Source organism: Barbus barbus, assembly GCF_936440315.1.
Source record: "Barbus barbus genome assembly, chromosome: 43".
Taxonomy (NCBI): domain Eukaryota; kingdom Metazoa; phylum Chordata; class Actinopteri; order Cypriniformes; family Cyprinidae; genus Barbus; species Barbus barbus.
Window position 1 is genome coordinate 16,430,526 of NC_136721.1, and position 18,198 is coordinate 16,448,723.

The 18,198-nt window shown below is 38.5% G+C and overlaps 1 protein-coding gene across 4 annotated transcripts in view; it reads right to left on the bottom strand.

The window, feature by feature from the left end:
* LOC306862058 (retinoic acid receptor RXR-alpha-A) overlaps nucleotides 1-18,198 on the bottom strand; it is a 116,077-nt gene that overhangs the window by 16,994 nt on the left and 80,885 nt on the right. For all 4 annotated transcript variants that reach the window (XM_079404655.1, XM_079404658.1, XM_079404656.1 and 1 more), the window contains 2 exons: nucleotides 5,443-5,593; nucleotides 4,286-4,465 (listed from right to left, as the gene is read on the bottom strand). In XM_079404655.1, coding sequence (XP_079260781.1) covers nucleotides 4,286-4,465; nucleotides 5,443-5,593 — 331 coding nt within the window. The remainder of the gene's footprint in view (nucleotides 1-4,285; nucleotides 4,466-5,442; nucleotides 5,594-18,198) is intronic.

Genomic DNA, 18,198 nt, shown 5'->3' on the forward strand with positions numbered 1-18,198 from the left:
TGCATAAAAAATACCTTCATTTGTGTTCTGAAGATGAATGAAGGTCTTACAGGTTTGGAACGACATGAGGGTAAGTAATTAATGACAGAATTTTCATTTTTGGCCACCAATTACTGCTAATGATTTTATTTACAACTTGGGTGCAAGACAGAATGAGATGTTTTGTAACATGTTTCGTGTCTCTGTGGCTTCCTCCAACAGGCTTTAACAGATCGGACATTTGATCAGCTCAGAGAAACAGGAAGTGGTTAGTGTTGAACAGTCACTCAGTCTGACTGTGGCCAGAGCTGTATTAACCACAATCCAAGCCCCTGTGGTTAGAGTGCGTATGTGCTGAGCACAGTTCATCCAAAAGACTCCAAACCCAGTCCCTATTCACAGCACATTCAAACACACAAACACTAAACCTTCTCTTTTCCCTAACCCTTCAACTATTTTCCTCAACCGCGAATCACAGAGGCATCGCGGTGGTGGAGGGGTTCCGAAACAGGGGGGATTCTGCTTTACGGAAAGTGCTGTCTGGAGGTCAGCCCAAGGGTAAAATACTTCTCCAGGAGTCAGAGAGAGGTGAGAGGGGCTGAAATCACGTTAGCTTTATTTCCCCTGGAGAGAAGGAGAGCATAAATTCATTTAATCCTGTTTTTCTGCAGATTCGCTCAGCTCTTTTTGGGAAGAGCGTGGCCCAGCTCTCCTGTGCCTCGGGGTACAGCGCAAGCACATGGGATACAGAAACAGGCGAACGCAAGCAAATGATCATATCCTTGAAAGAAGTCGCGATGATATAAATAAGGGAGACGAAAGGTTGCTCTAAGGTCATAGACAGTGGGTGTGAGAGTGAGACGTCATGTATGGATGATCGCAGTGCTCTCTCTTCGTCTACAGGGAAAGGATTTACTCTCGCACATAAAACAAGAGCAAGAGATCTGGGAAAGTGACTGGATGTTGGCTCCACAATCTATAGCCATAATAAATAAATTTATGAGGCCACACTTGTCTGACTGCTTGCAACGACACTGACCTGTCGTTGCAAGCTTAGTGTTGTTTTAAACCTTGTCTAAATGTTTAAGCTTGGGGACGTATCATGAATGAACTGTATTATATAGGAAAAGAATGTGTATGTACATATACATATACAGGTCCTTTTAAAAAAATTAGCATATTGTGATAAAGTTCATTATTTTCTGTAATGTACTGATAAACATTAGACTTTCATATATTTTAGATTCATTACAACACAACTGAAGTAGTTCAAGCCTTTTATTGTTTTAATATTGATGATTTTGGCATACAGCTCATGAAAACCCAAAATTCCTATCTCAAAAAATTAGCATATTTCATCCGACCAATAAAAGAATGGCCATTATGTTCATTTATGCACTCAATACTTGGTCGGGAATCCTTTTGCAGAAATGACTGCTTCAATGCGGCGTGGCATGGAGGCAATCAGCCTGTGGCACCGCTGAGGTGTTATGGAGGCCCAGGATGCTTCGATAGCGGCCTTAAGCTCATCCAGAGCGTTGGGTCTTGCGTCTCTCAACTTTCTCTTCACAATATCCCACAGATTCTCTATGGGGTTCAGGTCAGGAGAGTTGGCAGGCCAATTGAGCACAGTAATACCATGGTCAGTAAACCATTTACCAGTGGTTTTGGCACTGTGAGCAGGTGCCAGGTCGTGCTGAAAAATGAAATCTTCATCTCCATAAAGCTTTTCAGCAGATGGAAGCATGAAGTGCTCCAAAATCTCCTGATAGCTAGCTGCATTGACCCTGCCCTTGATAAAACACAGTGGACCAACACCAGCATCACTGACTGTGGGTACTTGACACTGGACTTCAGGCATTTTGGCATTTCCCTCTCCCCAGTCTTCCTCCAGACTCTGGCACCTTGATTTCCGAATGACATGCAAAATTTGCTTTCATCCGAAAAAAGTACTTTGGACCACTGAGCAACAGTCCAGTGCTGCTTCTCTGTAGCCCAGGTCAGGCGCTTCTGCCGCTGTTTCTGGTTCAAAAGTGGCTTGACCTGGGGAATGCGGCACCTGTAGCCCATTTCCTGCACACGCCTGTACACGGTGGCTCTGGGTGTTTCTACTCCAGACTCAGTCCACTGTTTCCGCAGGTCCCCCAAGGTCTGGAATCGGTCCTTCGCCACAATCGATTTCCGAATGACATGCAAAATTTGCTTTCATCCGAAAAAAGTACTTTGGACCACTGAGCAACAGTCCAGTGCTGCTTCTCTGTAGCCCAGGTCAGGCGCTTCTGCCGCTGTTTCTGGTTCAAAAGTGGCTTGACCTGGGGAATGCGGCACCTGTAGCCCATTTCCTGCACACGCCTGTACACGGTGGCTCTGGATGTTTCTACTCCAGACTCAGTCCACTGCTTCCGCAGGTCCCCCAAGGTCTGGAATCGGTCCTTCGCCACAATCTTCCTCAGGGTCCGGTCACCTCTTCTCATTGTGCTGCGTTTTCTGCCACACTTTTTCCTTTCCTTCCTTCCTTGATACAGCACTCTGGGAACAGCCTATTCGTTCAGAAATTTATTTCTGTGTCTTACCCTCTTGCTTGAGGGTGTCAATGATGGCCTTCTGGACAGCAGTCAGGTCGGCAGTCTTACCCATGATTGCGGTTTTGAGTAATGAACCAGGCTGGGAGTTTTTAAAAGCCTCAGGAATCTTTTGCAGGTGTTTAGAGTTAATTAGTTGATTCAGATGATTAGGTTAATAGCTCGTTTAGAGAACCTTTTCATGATATGCTAATTTTTTGAGATAGGAATTTTGGGTTTTCATGAGCTGTATGCCAAAATCATCAATATTAAAACAATAAAAGGCTTGAACTACTTCAGTTGTGTTGTAATGAATCTAAAATATATGAAAGTCTAATGTTTATCAGTACATTACAGAAAATAATGAACTTTATCACAATATGCTAATTTTTTGAAAAGGACCTGTATATGTGTATATATGTATATGTGTAAAGAAAACACATAAATACACATAAATATATAAATATATAAATATATAAATATATATATATATATATATATATATATATATATATATATATATATATATATATATATATATATATATATATATATATATATGAAAACGGATGGAAAATAAATTAAAGCTATAAACAGACAGAGAGACAATTTGAAACATTCTTATAATTATTATTATGTATATAATTATTGTACTTAATTGTACATTTTTTTGCCCTTGTCATTTATGGCATATCTGGGAACAACTAATTATTAGATCATTTTTTATTAAACAAATACTAAAATAATAGTTATTAGTCGATGTTTATATTTGTCTGAATGTGGAATTGTACATAGCAGAGGGTTTAGTGTTTTAGAGACACTACGCTAAGAACCCCCCCACCCCCAAAAGCACACATTAGCAACAATAATGCTACAAAAGGAGTTCCTTTGGTTCAATCTTAAAAACAGAAAACAAGTCTCTGCATACAAAATGATTCTAAAAACAACACTGAAAAATTCTGATATCTCATAAATCCAAAATTATTCTCTCTGACTGAGGGGCAAAATATAGTCTCTCAGATCAATATTCCACCAGCTGTGTGCTAAAATCTTTTATTAGCATGCTTAAGCACTTTCACGTCTCCTTTTCTTGGGGACAAGTGTGCAAAAAGTGCTAATGCCCAATTTTCTTCAGTGTGACAACCCACCCCTCACCTCTTCCTCTCTTTCATCTCTCTCTGGTGATGATTTGGGGAAAAATATGGTCTTCTATATTTAGCATCAAAAAGTCTATCTGAGGAAAAAAACACCACCTTGCATCAATGAGCCATTTCCTGTTTTCTCTTAGTAGCTTGCGAGTACATTACCTGGAATCTTGGGTACAGTCGTTACTCATCATGTGCAGAATAAACTCTTTGACCATTGTCTCACCGTGAGCTGATCTTCAGACTGAACGTCTAGCGAGCGCTAATTATGCGCTGACCTGCACTCTGACTATTTAATGGCTGATAGAAGTAATATGAATGTTTCTTCTAGAGTCACACAGAGATGAGATTGTGTCTAATAGCAAGTACAAAAAACATCTCGCCTCACGATGGAAAGCTCAGGTCAGTCAGTGCAAAGAACGATGGACTCCTTCAACCAAGTCCTTAAGTACTTCGGCTAACACAAATGGATGCTAAAGGGGTGTTTACATACATGCATTGGAAGTCATTTATTTTAATGAGAGCTGGTGGAGTGAACAGTGCTATAAAATTTCAGAGGGAAAAAGCTAAATCTTTTATCCTCAACTTCATGTGCTGTACCTTCTCTCTTCATGCCCATGGCCAAACACTTCTGATAGCGGCAGTACTGGCAGCGGTTGCGCTGGCGTTTGTCGATAATACAGTCCTTGCTGTCTCGACAAGTGTAGGTCAGGTCCTTACGCACAGTCCTCTTGAAGAAACCCTTGCACCCCTCGCAGCTGTACACACCGTAGTGTTTGCCTGTTGATAAAAAAAATTCAAACATAGAAGCCTAAGGAGTAATGTTCAGGTCTACAATGGAAATAATTCATGGATCAGGGATTGTGGGATTTGAACCTACAACCTTTCAGCTGAAGTGCATTAAAATACCGTCTTCTATCCTATCTTAATATTCCAAGACAACTATAAGTATCTTTAGTGTAAACAGTGTAAAAACGGTCTCTGTGCTGCTTTTAAAATAATGCATTATTTCCCTGCTGAAATAAAATCTTTAAACCGGCCTAAGCTGGTCTTAGCTAATTTCCCAGTTTGATTGAGCTCGTTTAGCTAGTCAACCAGTTAAAAAGTTCCCAAAATCCCTCTACCACCACCTAAAAGAGGATCTTAACAGAAAACCATCTTCCAAACTGTTTTTAAGCTCTTATTTCCATCCCAACCAACCCTGCATTGCAACATTAGAACAACAGTTTGCCTTTGGGGCTGGATTCTTTGTTTGCACGTATACACTAGCCTAAGCGGGACTTAGCTGGTTTAAGATGGTTTCCCGGCCTCATTTAGCTTGTTTAGCTGACCAACCAGTTGAAAAGTGCCCAAAACCCTTCTAAAACAACCCAAAAGATGACCTTGACCAGGCTAAAAGATCATCTAAGACCAGAAAACCAGCATAGACTGGTATTTAAGCTGCTTTTCCATTCCAGCCAGCCCTTCACATCAACACTGGCCTAACAGTGTCCGTTGGACCTGAAATGTGTTTGCACGTATAAACCAGCCTAAGCTGGTCTTAGCCAGTTTAAGCTGGTCTCCCAGCCTGATTAGGCTTGTTTATCTGGGTGATCATCTTGATTAGGCTAGAAGACAGTCCAAGACCAGAAACCCAGCTTAAACTGTTTTTTTAAGCAGTTTTTTCCCCACCCCAACCAGCCTTGAGCAATAAATAGTTGCAAAATGTTGTACGTTTGGGGCTGGACTACTGGTTTACATGTCTAGTGTTTTGGTACCTGAGGAGCGGTCGCCGCAGATGGCACAGATGTGTTTGGTAAGGGAAAGGGGGGTGCCCGAGGGCTGGGCTGGCACCTTCATCACACCGTTGATGCCCAGCGGCGGCTTGATATCTTCTGAGCTGCTGACAGAGTTCATGGGCGAATTCAGCTGCAAAACATAAGCAAACAAACAACACATAATTTAGACACGTCAACATGTCAGCTCTAAGGACCTGGGTGAAAGAAAGCCTGAGTTCCAGAAGGCCCTGACTTTTCTGTCAATTTCTTCAGTACGGGGCCGGCGTTGAGATTTCAGATTGATTTTGTGCCGCAAGACCGAGGTTTCTCTCATCTGATTACGCTCTCTATCCTACTTCCTCTGAATGTAAGTACAAGAAATGGATGCTGAGTGTGTCCCTAGCCTCAATTTTTCATATCCAGCACCAGCAGTGCACATGTTCTTTGATAGAATGGCGGCAATAAAATATTTAGTGGGACAGTGGAATAAAGACGTGGTTCTGTTTCTCTCTCTCTTTCTCTCCAAGCTAAAATGTGTCTGGCTGCCCTAGTCCAGACAATCTTTCGCTCTCACATGTGTATTTTGAATGAGAAGCACATCAAAAGTTAAACGTCTGTGGAAATGACAGCTAAAAAAAAAATCTAAATTCATCACAAATGTTTATTAATCAATGTGAGCCAATGTTTCTGCACATTTTATGCAGTTTGTGCATCTACCATTCAAAGGTGATGCAACAATTTTGCAAGAAGCAATCATAATAACAGGCACATTCTGTTAATTTCACTCAACACGTGTTCATATTCAATTACACACTTTAATTTTATCAGCGACACAAGGGTTTTGAGTTAATGAAAGTTGCCAAAGTGTAGACACTGTGCCTAAGGGTCCAACAGGGTCTTCTTAATAAAAAACCTGACATCTTGCTTTTAGGGAGTGAAAAAGTCAGTAAAAAGTATTGTGATAAGAAGCATGGTCACTCTGCATTGGTAACAGTGATGTTTGCATGCATTTGACATTTCTTATTTTTTATTTATATTATAGTAGATGTTTTTCCAACAGGTTTGTTGGAAGGCTCTTAAAAGCGTGACAGAGGCTTGGTAAAGGCCTTGGGACTGTTCGCGTTCTTGGCCACGAGACAGAAACACTCATGTGAGAACCTCCGAAGTATTGTTCTCATGCTTTAGCCAGAACACAGTTAGTAGTCAAACTAGAGAGTGGCCTGATAAAGACCCCATTTAGACCAAAAGGAGCATCGTCACTTCCCACTTCACACCACGGCTATGTGTTGACGTGAGCGCAAGAGACATGCAGACTTGCTAGACTACAGTGGAGTGCCATGTAGCCAGAGGACACTGGACACAGGCAGATCACTGTAGCCCCACCACAATGTACAAAATGTATTGTGTTTAAGAGCATTCTGGAATGGAAATTACATTAAATAGCATGGAACACTCCTTTGTTTTGCTAAAGCTAATTTCTCAGCTAGCATTTTGCATAACTTAAATACACACAATTAAAACTTTTCCACAATTATTTTATACAAATGACAACACAAAATACTGTCCAAATGATATTTACCTTGATTTTTTTTTTCAATCACATGAAGTTTCAGATTTAATCTTAAGCTTTCTCCTAGGTAAAAGTATGATAATCTTTACAGTAAGCTTTATTCATTTTATTAGTTTAATTGTAAAGTTCTAATTTAGTTTATTACTGCCCAACTGAGAGGTAGTCATAGTTTGCTTAAAAAAAAAAAAAATCTATTTTTTTACACACAAAAAATACAGAAATACACTGACCAAACTTATAAATGCAACACTTTTGTTTTTGCCCCCATTTTTCATGGGCTGAACTCAAAGGTCTAAGACTTTTTCTATGTACACAAAAGGCCCATTTCGCTCAAATATTGTTCACAAATCTGTCTAAATCTGTGTTAGTGAGCACTACTTTGCCGAGATAATCCATCCACCCCACAGGTGTGGCATATCAAGATGCTGATTAGACAGCATGATTATTGCACAGGTGTAGGGCTGTCGCGATTCGTCGATTTTAGTCGACTAGTCGATTTTTAAAAATCGACATTTTGCTCGCGTCGACTAACCGGCAAAATAACGGAAGTGGCGCATTTCACGGACGAAAATCCATAAAACACATTATTAGACTATTTTTCCAAGGCTGCATGATATATTAAACACATTTAAAACTCATAATTAAGCAGAATTGTGAATTCACAAACGCTATGATTTAATTAAATAATTATGCATTATTATATTACAGTTCTAACATAGTATATGCCCTTTAATTATTTACATGCGTGTATGTTAAGTACGTGCGTCTCACAGCGGCTCCGTTCACAGTAGTTCCACAGAAACTTATTTACATGTGAACTCATCTCTGCATGTTGTTGTGAGTTTGGGTTTATTATATAACGTTCATCTGGGAACGCAACGCAACATTCGCCATTTCATCAGATTTGTGAGGTAAATTATTTATAAATCTACACAAACACAGGAGAATACATAGCGGTTCCAAAATAAAAGCTCAGACCCTCACTCCGAGTTACACGTTTTGATGTCCACATATTCATTTAATTACAGTGGCTATAGCATTTCTGTCCTAAAGAAATGGCCAAACATTAAAGATTAAGTGCACATTTGAATTAAATAGTGCTTGGTCAATATTAAACAAGGATTAGATCGCGCAGTAATGTGTAAAAATAATCATCAGGCCGTCGGTGCCCCCTGCAGACCTTTGTTGTTATGTATAATGTACATTAGCTCTATTGTTTTTAATACATTTATGTATTTTAACAGTTTTGTTCAATAAAGCCATATGATTTTTTGCTTTTGATACTTTATTTGAACTAATTATTATTGCATCATTGCTATTATATATGTATTTTAAGTCATTTTAAAAGCTATTGTTCACTTACATCTATGTTTATTACCACAAAATGATTTATTATAATTATAGGGCCCTATGAAATCAGTTTTATTTTCAAATTCAGTTTTTTCCATTTACATTTTTCTATACTTTGTTTTAATGGTTAGATAAAATTTTATTAATCAAAAAGCCTGAGTTTTGAAAGCCTGAGTTGAAATTGAGTTTTACAGTTTTATCCGAAAACCAGTCAGTATCTGGTGTGACCGCCATTTGCCTCACGCAGTGCAACACATCTCCTTCGCATAGAGTTGATCAGGTTGATTGTGGCCTGTGGAATGTTGGTCCACTCCTCTTCAGTGGCTGTGTGAAGTTGCTGGATATTGATAGTTTTCAGTCACGTGACCGGCTCGAAGACTTGGAGGGCAAAACATCCATAGAACTGCTGCACAAGCGTGTCAATTTTTCATCTGTTTCCCAGCCGCAAATATTTAGATCACCTCTCAAAAGAATAAAACATTATTTCTGAACAAAATGCAAGTTTTGGCCATTTGCCATTCATATTAAGCACCCGCGGCAATATTTCAATCATAAACAGTGCGACAAAATGTTGTAAAAACACTTAAAGTGCCTTAATATATTTAAAACAGTAATATTAAAAGATCAAATTCAGTAATCACCACATTAATGATGCATAGTTTACACAGGCAAGCAGATGAGGCTGGGAACATGAACGCAGTCCGCTTAACAGTTCAGTGTTTTCCTTCTAATGGTTTTCTATGGGAAGCCATTTAATGTGAAACTTTGCACATTGCGTTTATATTCTGGCTTCATCCTCTTGCCTGTACAAAATATACATCATCAATAAGGTGTCCACTGAATCTCGCCTTTTAATATCTGAGTTTTACTACATTATTACTTCATGCAATCAGCGTAAAAACAGCTGGTGGTCAGTAGAGCAGAGCTTCGTTTTGCCCGCCAGGTGGGCGTTCCTATAAGGGTGTGACGTCATGTGAAAACTATCAATTGGCAGGAACTGGAACACGCTGTCATATACGCCGATCCAGAGCATCCCAAACATGCTCAATGGGTGACACGTCCGGTGAGTATGTTGGCCATGCAAGAATTGGGATGTTTTCAGCTTCGAGGAATTGTGTACAGATCCTTGCAACATGGGGCCGTGCATTATCATGCTGCAACATGAGGTGATGGTCGTGGATGAATGGCATAACAATGGGCCTCAGAATCTCGTCACGGTATCTCTGTGCATTCAAAATGCCATCAATAATATGGCCAAGCAAGCAAGGGGTGGTGATGGCGCAGTGGATATGAGCTTCCCTGAGACGGTGAAGATGCTGGATGTGGAGGTCCTGGTCTGGTTCTGCAGTTGTGAGGCCGGTTGGATGTACTGGCAAATTCTCTGAAACGCCTTTGGAGACGGCTTATGGTAGAGAAATGTTTTTTTTTTTTTTTTTTTTTTGACAAGGCGCATGTCATTACACTCATTACCAAAACATGCCCTGAATTCAGAGACTGAATGCTGAAACAAACAGATCAACTGCTCGGAAATGACAATCTAAACAAACAAAATCACTCACAGCTTATGAATCTGTGTCAAGAACATGATTAACACTTTTGAAAACTGCTCCTCTTTCATTCAGTATGATGATTAATTCCATCCGTCAAAAAACTAACAAGCAAAACGCTGCGGACAAAAGCCCCAGCACTTCGACTCTGCTTGACTTATGATGTCAGAAATGGTCATTGTCCTTGAAAAACGCTGAAGGCAGTCAAGGCTGCAGGGGCCGTAACAGTGCGGCCCATTCTGATGGAGAGAGAGGTGTTAATGATGAGTGAGCAAAGAGAAAGGATGGGCGGCAGTAAATTACACATACCATACTTTATTCTGAGGCTGTCAGTTTACGAGAAATAAAATGCCTTTTGTTATGAATTTCTGCCTGCGTGTCTCCGATGAGAACCTTAAACATGCTCATGTTACGCACACACAAATACTCATGGGGAGAATTCACTAAGAATGAATTGAGCCCGTTGATAGAGCCATTTATTTGCACACGCTGTCTGCATTAAGAGCCCAATTCACTAAAGGAATTATGCAAATCAAGTAACGGTGCAAATGTGGCGGCAAAATGTCTGCAAAACTAAATCTGCATGGCATGATTCTTTTCATTTATTTTTTGGTTTAGGTTGTGAAATAAGCAGCAGACTATTGCAATCTAGTGTAATTTACTTGGATTATACAGTATCACTTTATCTTTCAAGAACAAATAACACAAATGTCTCTTAAAATTATCTAAATGATAAAACATAACATTAAATAATCCAATAAAACAGAAAAATTAAAAATAGAGCGTGTCATTAGCTACGTCAAAGTCATGGGTTCGATTCTCAGGGTGTGCATGAACTGATAAAATGCACACCCTGAATGCAATGCTAGTCGCTTTATATAAAAGTGTATGCCAAATGCATAAATGTTAATGGGAGTGTATAAATATAGTGTAGCATTTAGAGTTTTGCATAGAAACCAAGAACGTGTGCGAGAAGTGCTGAATATAATGACCATGACAATGAACTGCAGGCTGTCAGTTAGATGCAGGTTTAAGTTGAAATACTGCATGCAAAAGTGGTGCAACTGTATGAATTCATCTGTCATTTTTCTCACACTCGACTCATGCACACATATGCACACGTTGTGTTAGATCACATGCAAAAGCAGTTGTTAAAATAAGCACGTCTCTTCACTTCATACCGTTGTTTGTCTATTTTGCTGGACCTCTGTAGCTTGTCTCTATGAGATGCAGAGCTGCACTGTCAGAGGACTCTATCAGAGTATGGCTATTTTCAACATGAAACTCAATCTGCCCAAACTCCCTCTCAATGCTGTATTTGTGTGTGTGTGTTACAGAAGAATTAAAGGGTCTCAGTTCTGTGACTGTAAATAGAATAATCCTCTCTCCCATACATGATCACACACTCTTCTTTGAGGGATAGGGTGTCAGACAAGTGCCCTGAGTAAGAACAGTATGATCAGCCAGCCGTGCTGTGACACTTAACCTGTACAGAGAGGAGGGGGCATCCCAAAAGTTAAGAGACAACATGCACAAAGACACACACACACACGACTTTACCCCAACCAACAAAGATTGTTCTACAGGCCTGCTTTAGAATTGGAAGTTGAGTTTAATTTAATATTTAAAAAGACAGTTCAAAAATGAGAACTATGTAATTATTTACTCTCATGTCATTCCAAACCTGTTGTTTTAACCTAGGGGACATGTTCAGATGACTTCTATTCTATATTATAAATCTTAGAAGTCCAAATCACTTATAATCGCCTTCTCTAATTTGCTGTTAACCAAAGTTAAGTTGAAGTAAATAAATAAAAAACAGATCATTTGGGAAAAATTAAGTGAAAAAAGGAATAAAATAATTCTGATTTGTGAACTGAATCAAACGGTTCTTATAAAACTATTAACCACTGTAAATGGATCAATAAGTCAGTAAGTTCAACTAAATTGACAAACAAACAAATAAAACAAACCTAAATTAATAAATTGGGGAAAATATTAATTAAATGACAAGAAAGAAAAAAAAAATACAATAAAAATAAAATAAATTAAGAAAAAATTGAATAAGTCTGATTTAAGAATTAGATCAAATAGTTCTAAAAAAAAGCTATTAACCACTGTGAATCGAGTCAGTAAGTTTAACTAAATAATAATAATAATAATAATAATAAATTAATAATAAGTTGGTAAAAAAAATAAAAATTATAGAATACAATACAAATAAAATGTAATGGAATGAGTCTGATTTTTGAATTGCACAAATTTAAATTTTTCATCAATAAACTAAGAACGTCGTATAGGTTTGGAGTAGTGCTGTCAAACAATTAATCACGATTAATTGCATCCAAAATAAAAGTTTTTCTTGCATAATGTGTGTGTTCTGTGTATATTTATTATGTATATATAAATACACACACACACAGTATGAAAATATTTACATGTACTTAGATGTCTATATTTATATTCATATAATTTATATTATAAAATATATTTAATATAAAAATAAAAATTTTCTGAAATACTATATATACATACATGTGTGTGTATTTATACAGTATGCACATAATAAATATACACAGTACACATACATACATTATGTAAACATATTTTATTTTGGATGTGATTAATCGTTTGACAGCACTAGTTTGGAGTAACAAGCATTCGTAAATATTTCTTCCAGAGAATTTTAAGTGAACTATGCTTTTAACTTCTCACAGGTTTGTCAAAGTTAAGTTTATTTTATCATATGTGCCAAAGCTGCTGAGCAGAAGAGAGAGAGACAAATTGTCAGCACCTCTAGATCTGTATATCTGTGGAGAAACACATGACCGGGTCAGAGAGTGTTGACTCAGGAGAAAGAACAGTAGCCTTGACCTTCAAAACTCACTAACAAAGGGAAGTCGTAGCAGATCTAAGCGTCAGATACGCTATAGATGTTGACACTTGAATGAATGAATGAATGATGCATTTATATAGCGCTTTGTGTATTGCTGTACACCCTCGCTCACCACACACCAGCTACAGGTGGAGAAGAGAGAGAGAGTCATAGAGCCAATCAAGTGGATGGGGATTATTAGGAGGCCATGATAGACAAGGGCCAGTAGAGGGAATTCGGCCAGGACACCGGGGTTACACCCCTACTCTTTACGAGAAGTGCCATGGGATTTTTAATGACTACAGAGAGTCAGGACCTCGGTTTAACGTCTCATCCGAAAGACGACACTTGGTTGTCAAGCAGAAGCTAGAGACAGAAAGGAGCTGTGCTGTCATGGATTTTGTCTCTATTTTAACAGTCAAGTAATCTGTCACTCACAATGAAGCTCAGGTGCGTTCATGCAGGATGTTCTTACATTTAAGTAACAAAATGGAATGCAGGTATTTAAAGTGTATAAGTGTTTTTAGCTTGACACTGCATTTCAAAAACACAACACTTACTGTGCAATACAGCCAGCTGCATCAAAACAATGAAAACCAGTCAAAAACATCTGCCTAGTGCATTTTTATGAAGAAAAACAGCACAAAAGTTCGCAAGAATGACATGTGAATGTCTTTTATTTTTCATACATTTCCATTCAACAATGTTATAATCTAGCATGGTTTAGTAGAATGTTTTGTCCATTTCTTTCTTCGTAGAAAGCTCAAGTTTCGGACACCAAGTTTAGTCTGCAACTTTAGACTTGGTTCAAACCTCTCTTCACATCAATATGCTTTTGTTTCAAGATTCAGACTTGAACAGTTCTTAAGGAGTCATATATCCTCCCACGAACGGATACATTTTATGTGATGCGAAACAATTAAATAAAGGTTTTCAATACAAATTAGCACAAGTTAAGCTGCAATACCAAACAGGACCACAGGGAGACGCCAAAGACCACTAAATCGCCTGCCTTTAATATACGGATCCATTCAGAATAGTTAAATCTGACCACCGCATAATCAGCTTTCATTATAAAACACTCTTGCTTTTAAGCCAAATACACGCTGAAAAGAATAATTTTACTGACATCTGGTCGTAAGTCACTATCCTCTCCGTAATCGCTGATGAAATCGGCCGGGTTTTCTCTGCATTAGCGCTGTTTTGAGCTTACTGTTTGAATTAGTTCACTGGATCCTTGGACTTTCCGGTTTAAAATGATGTGATTGCAAAAGCCTGCTTCTTTTCATGTTAAGATATGATTTTCGTTATAAAGTACTGATTCAAATTAGTAATCGATAATTAATTATTATTCTACTACTACGCGCACCTCCCCTGACATGCTCTCGCGCACCACACCATGAAGTAGACCAACTCAACATGTGTTCATTCACGTGATTGGTCGAGATGAGAGGTGATCCTGCCTGGGTAGTGTGACTTACAGTTTCTATATAATTTCTAATCATATATGGGATTATATAGCCTAATCACCCAGACCCTGATGATTTTACTCTGAGTACCGGCAACATGTCAGGAGTGCTGGTACGCACAAAAAAGTGCAGGTACTCTAAAGGCTAAAATATAGAAGTGCCAGGACTGCATCTGCACTGCTCCTACTAAATTTATTCATTCTTGCATGCAAAAAGACCTGTATGGTGACTATGGGGTCATGTAATTTATTTAATTTTTTTGCAATTTACTAGGTTTATCATTTGTCTTTTTTTTCCTCGATAAAATTGATAATAGTCTTTTACCTGACTGTTGACATCGACATCGCGATACTTACAAGACATCATCGATATACGATAATATCGTCATATCGTCCAGCCCTAGATCTGGCAAGGCAAAGTCAATGCACATCACACAAAAAGAATAAGAGCATAAATCTGGAACCTTAGAGGAGCTTAGCTGATCTTACCAACTGAAAAACAGACTTCCCTCCAAAGGACACTTCAAAGGGTAAACCAAATCCTGCAGCAGCAACCTTTAACACATGCTCACCTCTCAAAACCAGAAAGCATCTTCACACTGAGGCAAACCGAGGTGCATTCGAGTGGAGTGAACTTCAAATGAAAGTAATATTGTACATCTGATTAACTGTGTTAAGTATATTTGCCTTGTATGTATAAATCAAGGTTTCAAAGCTATACAAAGCAGTGACTATACCACAGTAAAATGGAGTAAAAGTAATAATAAGCATAAAATTAAGCATAACAAACAAATCACTATACTTGACGCATACAGTGGTGGCCAAAATTATTAGAACACTAGTATTTTCACCAGCTAAAAAATGGTTTTAAGTCAGTTATTTCTATATTTTGCTGCAGTGTGTGAGTAGGGAATATCAGTTTATATTTCCAAACATTCATTTTGCCATTAATTGTGATAGTCCAGTGAGATTTTTGTTTGCGCACGGAGTATACAACTTGTGGCCATTAAAGCAGCATGGCTGTCATTAATATAAACATATGTAATATGAATAATTGTGATACATTTTTTTTTTTTTTTGTTCAAGTCACAAAATTTAAGCATCAATTTAATTATTCCTCATAGTAATCTGATTTCCTTTAGGATTTTTAAAACTTTCACTTATAATAATAATAATAATAATAATAATAAGCTCATATTTTAAATATTCTCTTTTTGGGGGAAGCAAGCAAACAAACAAACAAACAAGCACAAAAATTAAACCAAACCAAACCACAAAAACAAAACAGAAAACGAATCAACCAAATCAATTATGTATGTTTATCCGTCTCTTAGATGTTTAATGATGCCTGTTTTAAGCTGATTTCACAAATGACACATTCGGCTACGTCATCCTGTCGTCACAACAAACTCCAACTCCAATCCACGCTTGACTGGGATGTGTACATCAGCACATGGAAAAGCTCTGCTAACGGCGACCTCATCCTTATCTCTAAGCACTGCAGGGCACCGGGCCGATCCCCTCTGCCTGATAACCCACTCAACATCTGACCTCCGATCTTTCACACCCATTACTCACTCTGAGTGTGACCTCACAGACGCTGCTGTCAGTAGCAGTGTGGGAGACACATTTGGAGCCGTCCCTGTGGATACAGCTGTCAGCGGCAGTAAGTTAGCCCTGTTTTGTATCAGCCTTAAAGGCGAGTGTCGGTGTCATTTGGGTTCTTGCAGTGAAACGCTTCTCGACAGGGTGTTCAACTCTCAAACATACATTATTTAGGCAGATCTTAAGGCGGTTTTGGAAACCTGACAGCCATTAGAGCCGTATCAAAGCAAACACTACAGAAATGATTGATGCAAAAAAAAGCAAAGCCCATTTTCTCAATTAACCCCTTACAGGCTGTGAGTCAGAAGCACCAGACTGTCCTTGCAAAGTTGGAATTGCCCCACTTTATAGAAACAGCCTTTGTGCAAGCCAGCATTGTAGGCTACTCTTCCAGGTTAAGGAAATAGTCCTCTGTAAAATGTGCAGCACACACTCTAATATTTGGGTTGAACTGTTCTGGAACAGTGTTGTAAATACAACTTAACCACTGATTTCTAGTTGTGTCCTCTTTTGGAAAGCCAGACAAAGTACTTTCGCTTTCACAACGAAACACAGCGTCTCCAGGACATGGCACCAGCGGCAGCCACAATACTACAGCGAGAATAAAAATCACTGCCTCTTTCTGTGCGTATACATTTGGGCGGTGTTTTGCAAATCTTCCCACACCGTGACGTAGGGACTTTAGTCTTTGCAACTTTAGGGATCTTATCTTTGTACGAACAACTTGTAACACTCCAAAGACAAAGGAAAACTTGAAATCGCATCATATGACCCCTTTAAAAAAAAAATCCCAAACATTTTTAATACAAGTAAATATATATCACATATATCATACATAATTAATATACATTATATTATATTTTATTGAAAATGCATTAAATACAGAATATTATTGAAATACTGTTGTTTTGCATTGCAGATAAATACAAACAAAAAAATATATTCTGTGAGTTAATAAACCGTTTCCAATTGTTTGTGAGATGATTATCAAATTGTAGGTTTACTATTATTAATCCAAAAATAAGTGAAAGTTATATTATATTTCTTCTTACCCCTATGCATTAATCCCATTCAGCCAGGTTGTGATGCCTTTGCTGACAGCTAAGTGTTTTATGTTCACACAGGCAGACATGCATCTACACACATGAACACTCCAGAAACCTTTCCATATGTATGGAAAAAACTGAGTTCAGAGTTTGTTCCTTCCTGTCAAAGCCAAGCAAGCTGCATCATCCTCTCCAAGGTCAAATGTAAATGATCTCCACAGCAATCGAGACAACACTAGTGGCCAACCACTATCCTGCAGCCTCATGCAACTCCAGCACCGGGTTAAGTCAGAGAAAGAGAGACAGATCTGATATCCACCGTTCTGTTCTGTCTGGCTCCTACTGTGCATGATATCTGTGCTTTGGTAGACTGTTCAGGACCAAGACAGATTATAAACGTAGAGCCGTTTCCTCTGAAGAAATGTTGTATGGTGGAATAATTGCCTAGAGCTTAAACAGCTGTCAGCATCCAGAGCTAATCTCTGAGTATGGATAATCATCACTGGAGCACAGTGTTTGCAACAATTGCCATGTGCCTGCATTGTTAAACCCATAACGAAACATGGAGATTTGTAAATGCTGATTATTAAAAAATAAGTGAATACTCTGACACTTTAAACAGAGGTTAATAAAATTAAATAAAAAAATAGAGAAAATGCATTCAAAATAATCTAAAGTTTCAGTCTGGACCTTGGGATAAGTGCAAGTGCAAAACACAAGCACTCGGAGCAAACAAAACGCAAAGCAAAGAAGCTGTCCTTAAGCTCACCAGATAATGCCTCCACTAATTTCAAGGTTTTACTTGAGAAATAAACCATGAAAGCTGAAAAATATCATCAGCTTTGTGTTCGAGGGCAAATGTGTACAAGTATCAAGGTTGCAAGGAAGCAATTAACAGGCAAAATCTGCAGCTTCTACCGCATGGACTCTGCACATCGTCTGAGGGCACAGATAGAGCTACTGTAGAAAGAGAGAAGAGAGTTTTTTTGGTGAAGTAAAAGTAAATGTGCATTGTCTCTCTCTCTCTCAACACTCAGCAAACAATTCTTTTGTGCACAACATCAAAATCCCCTTTTCTGCCTCTTTAGAAAATCCCCTGCAAGCTGAGCCCCTTTGAGAAGATTTGAAACAACTGTTATTAAAAGTGCTCTCTCCTCCAATCACACACTCTCAGTGTGTTTTACCCTTAAGAACAGTTCGCTTGTGCTTTTCTCAATAGAAGTCTAAAGGTTAGAAAGGACGAGTCACTGTGCACCCAAGTCTGGGTTTAAGTTTCAAAGGAGCTCTGTCTTTTT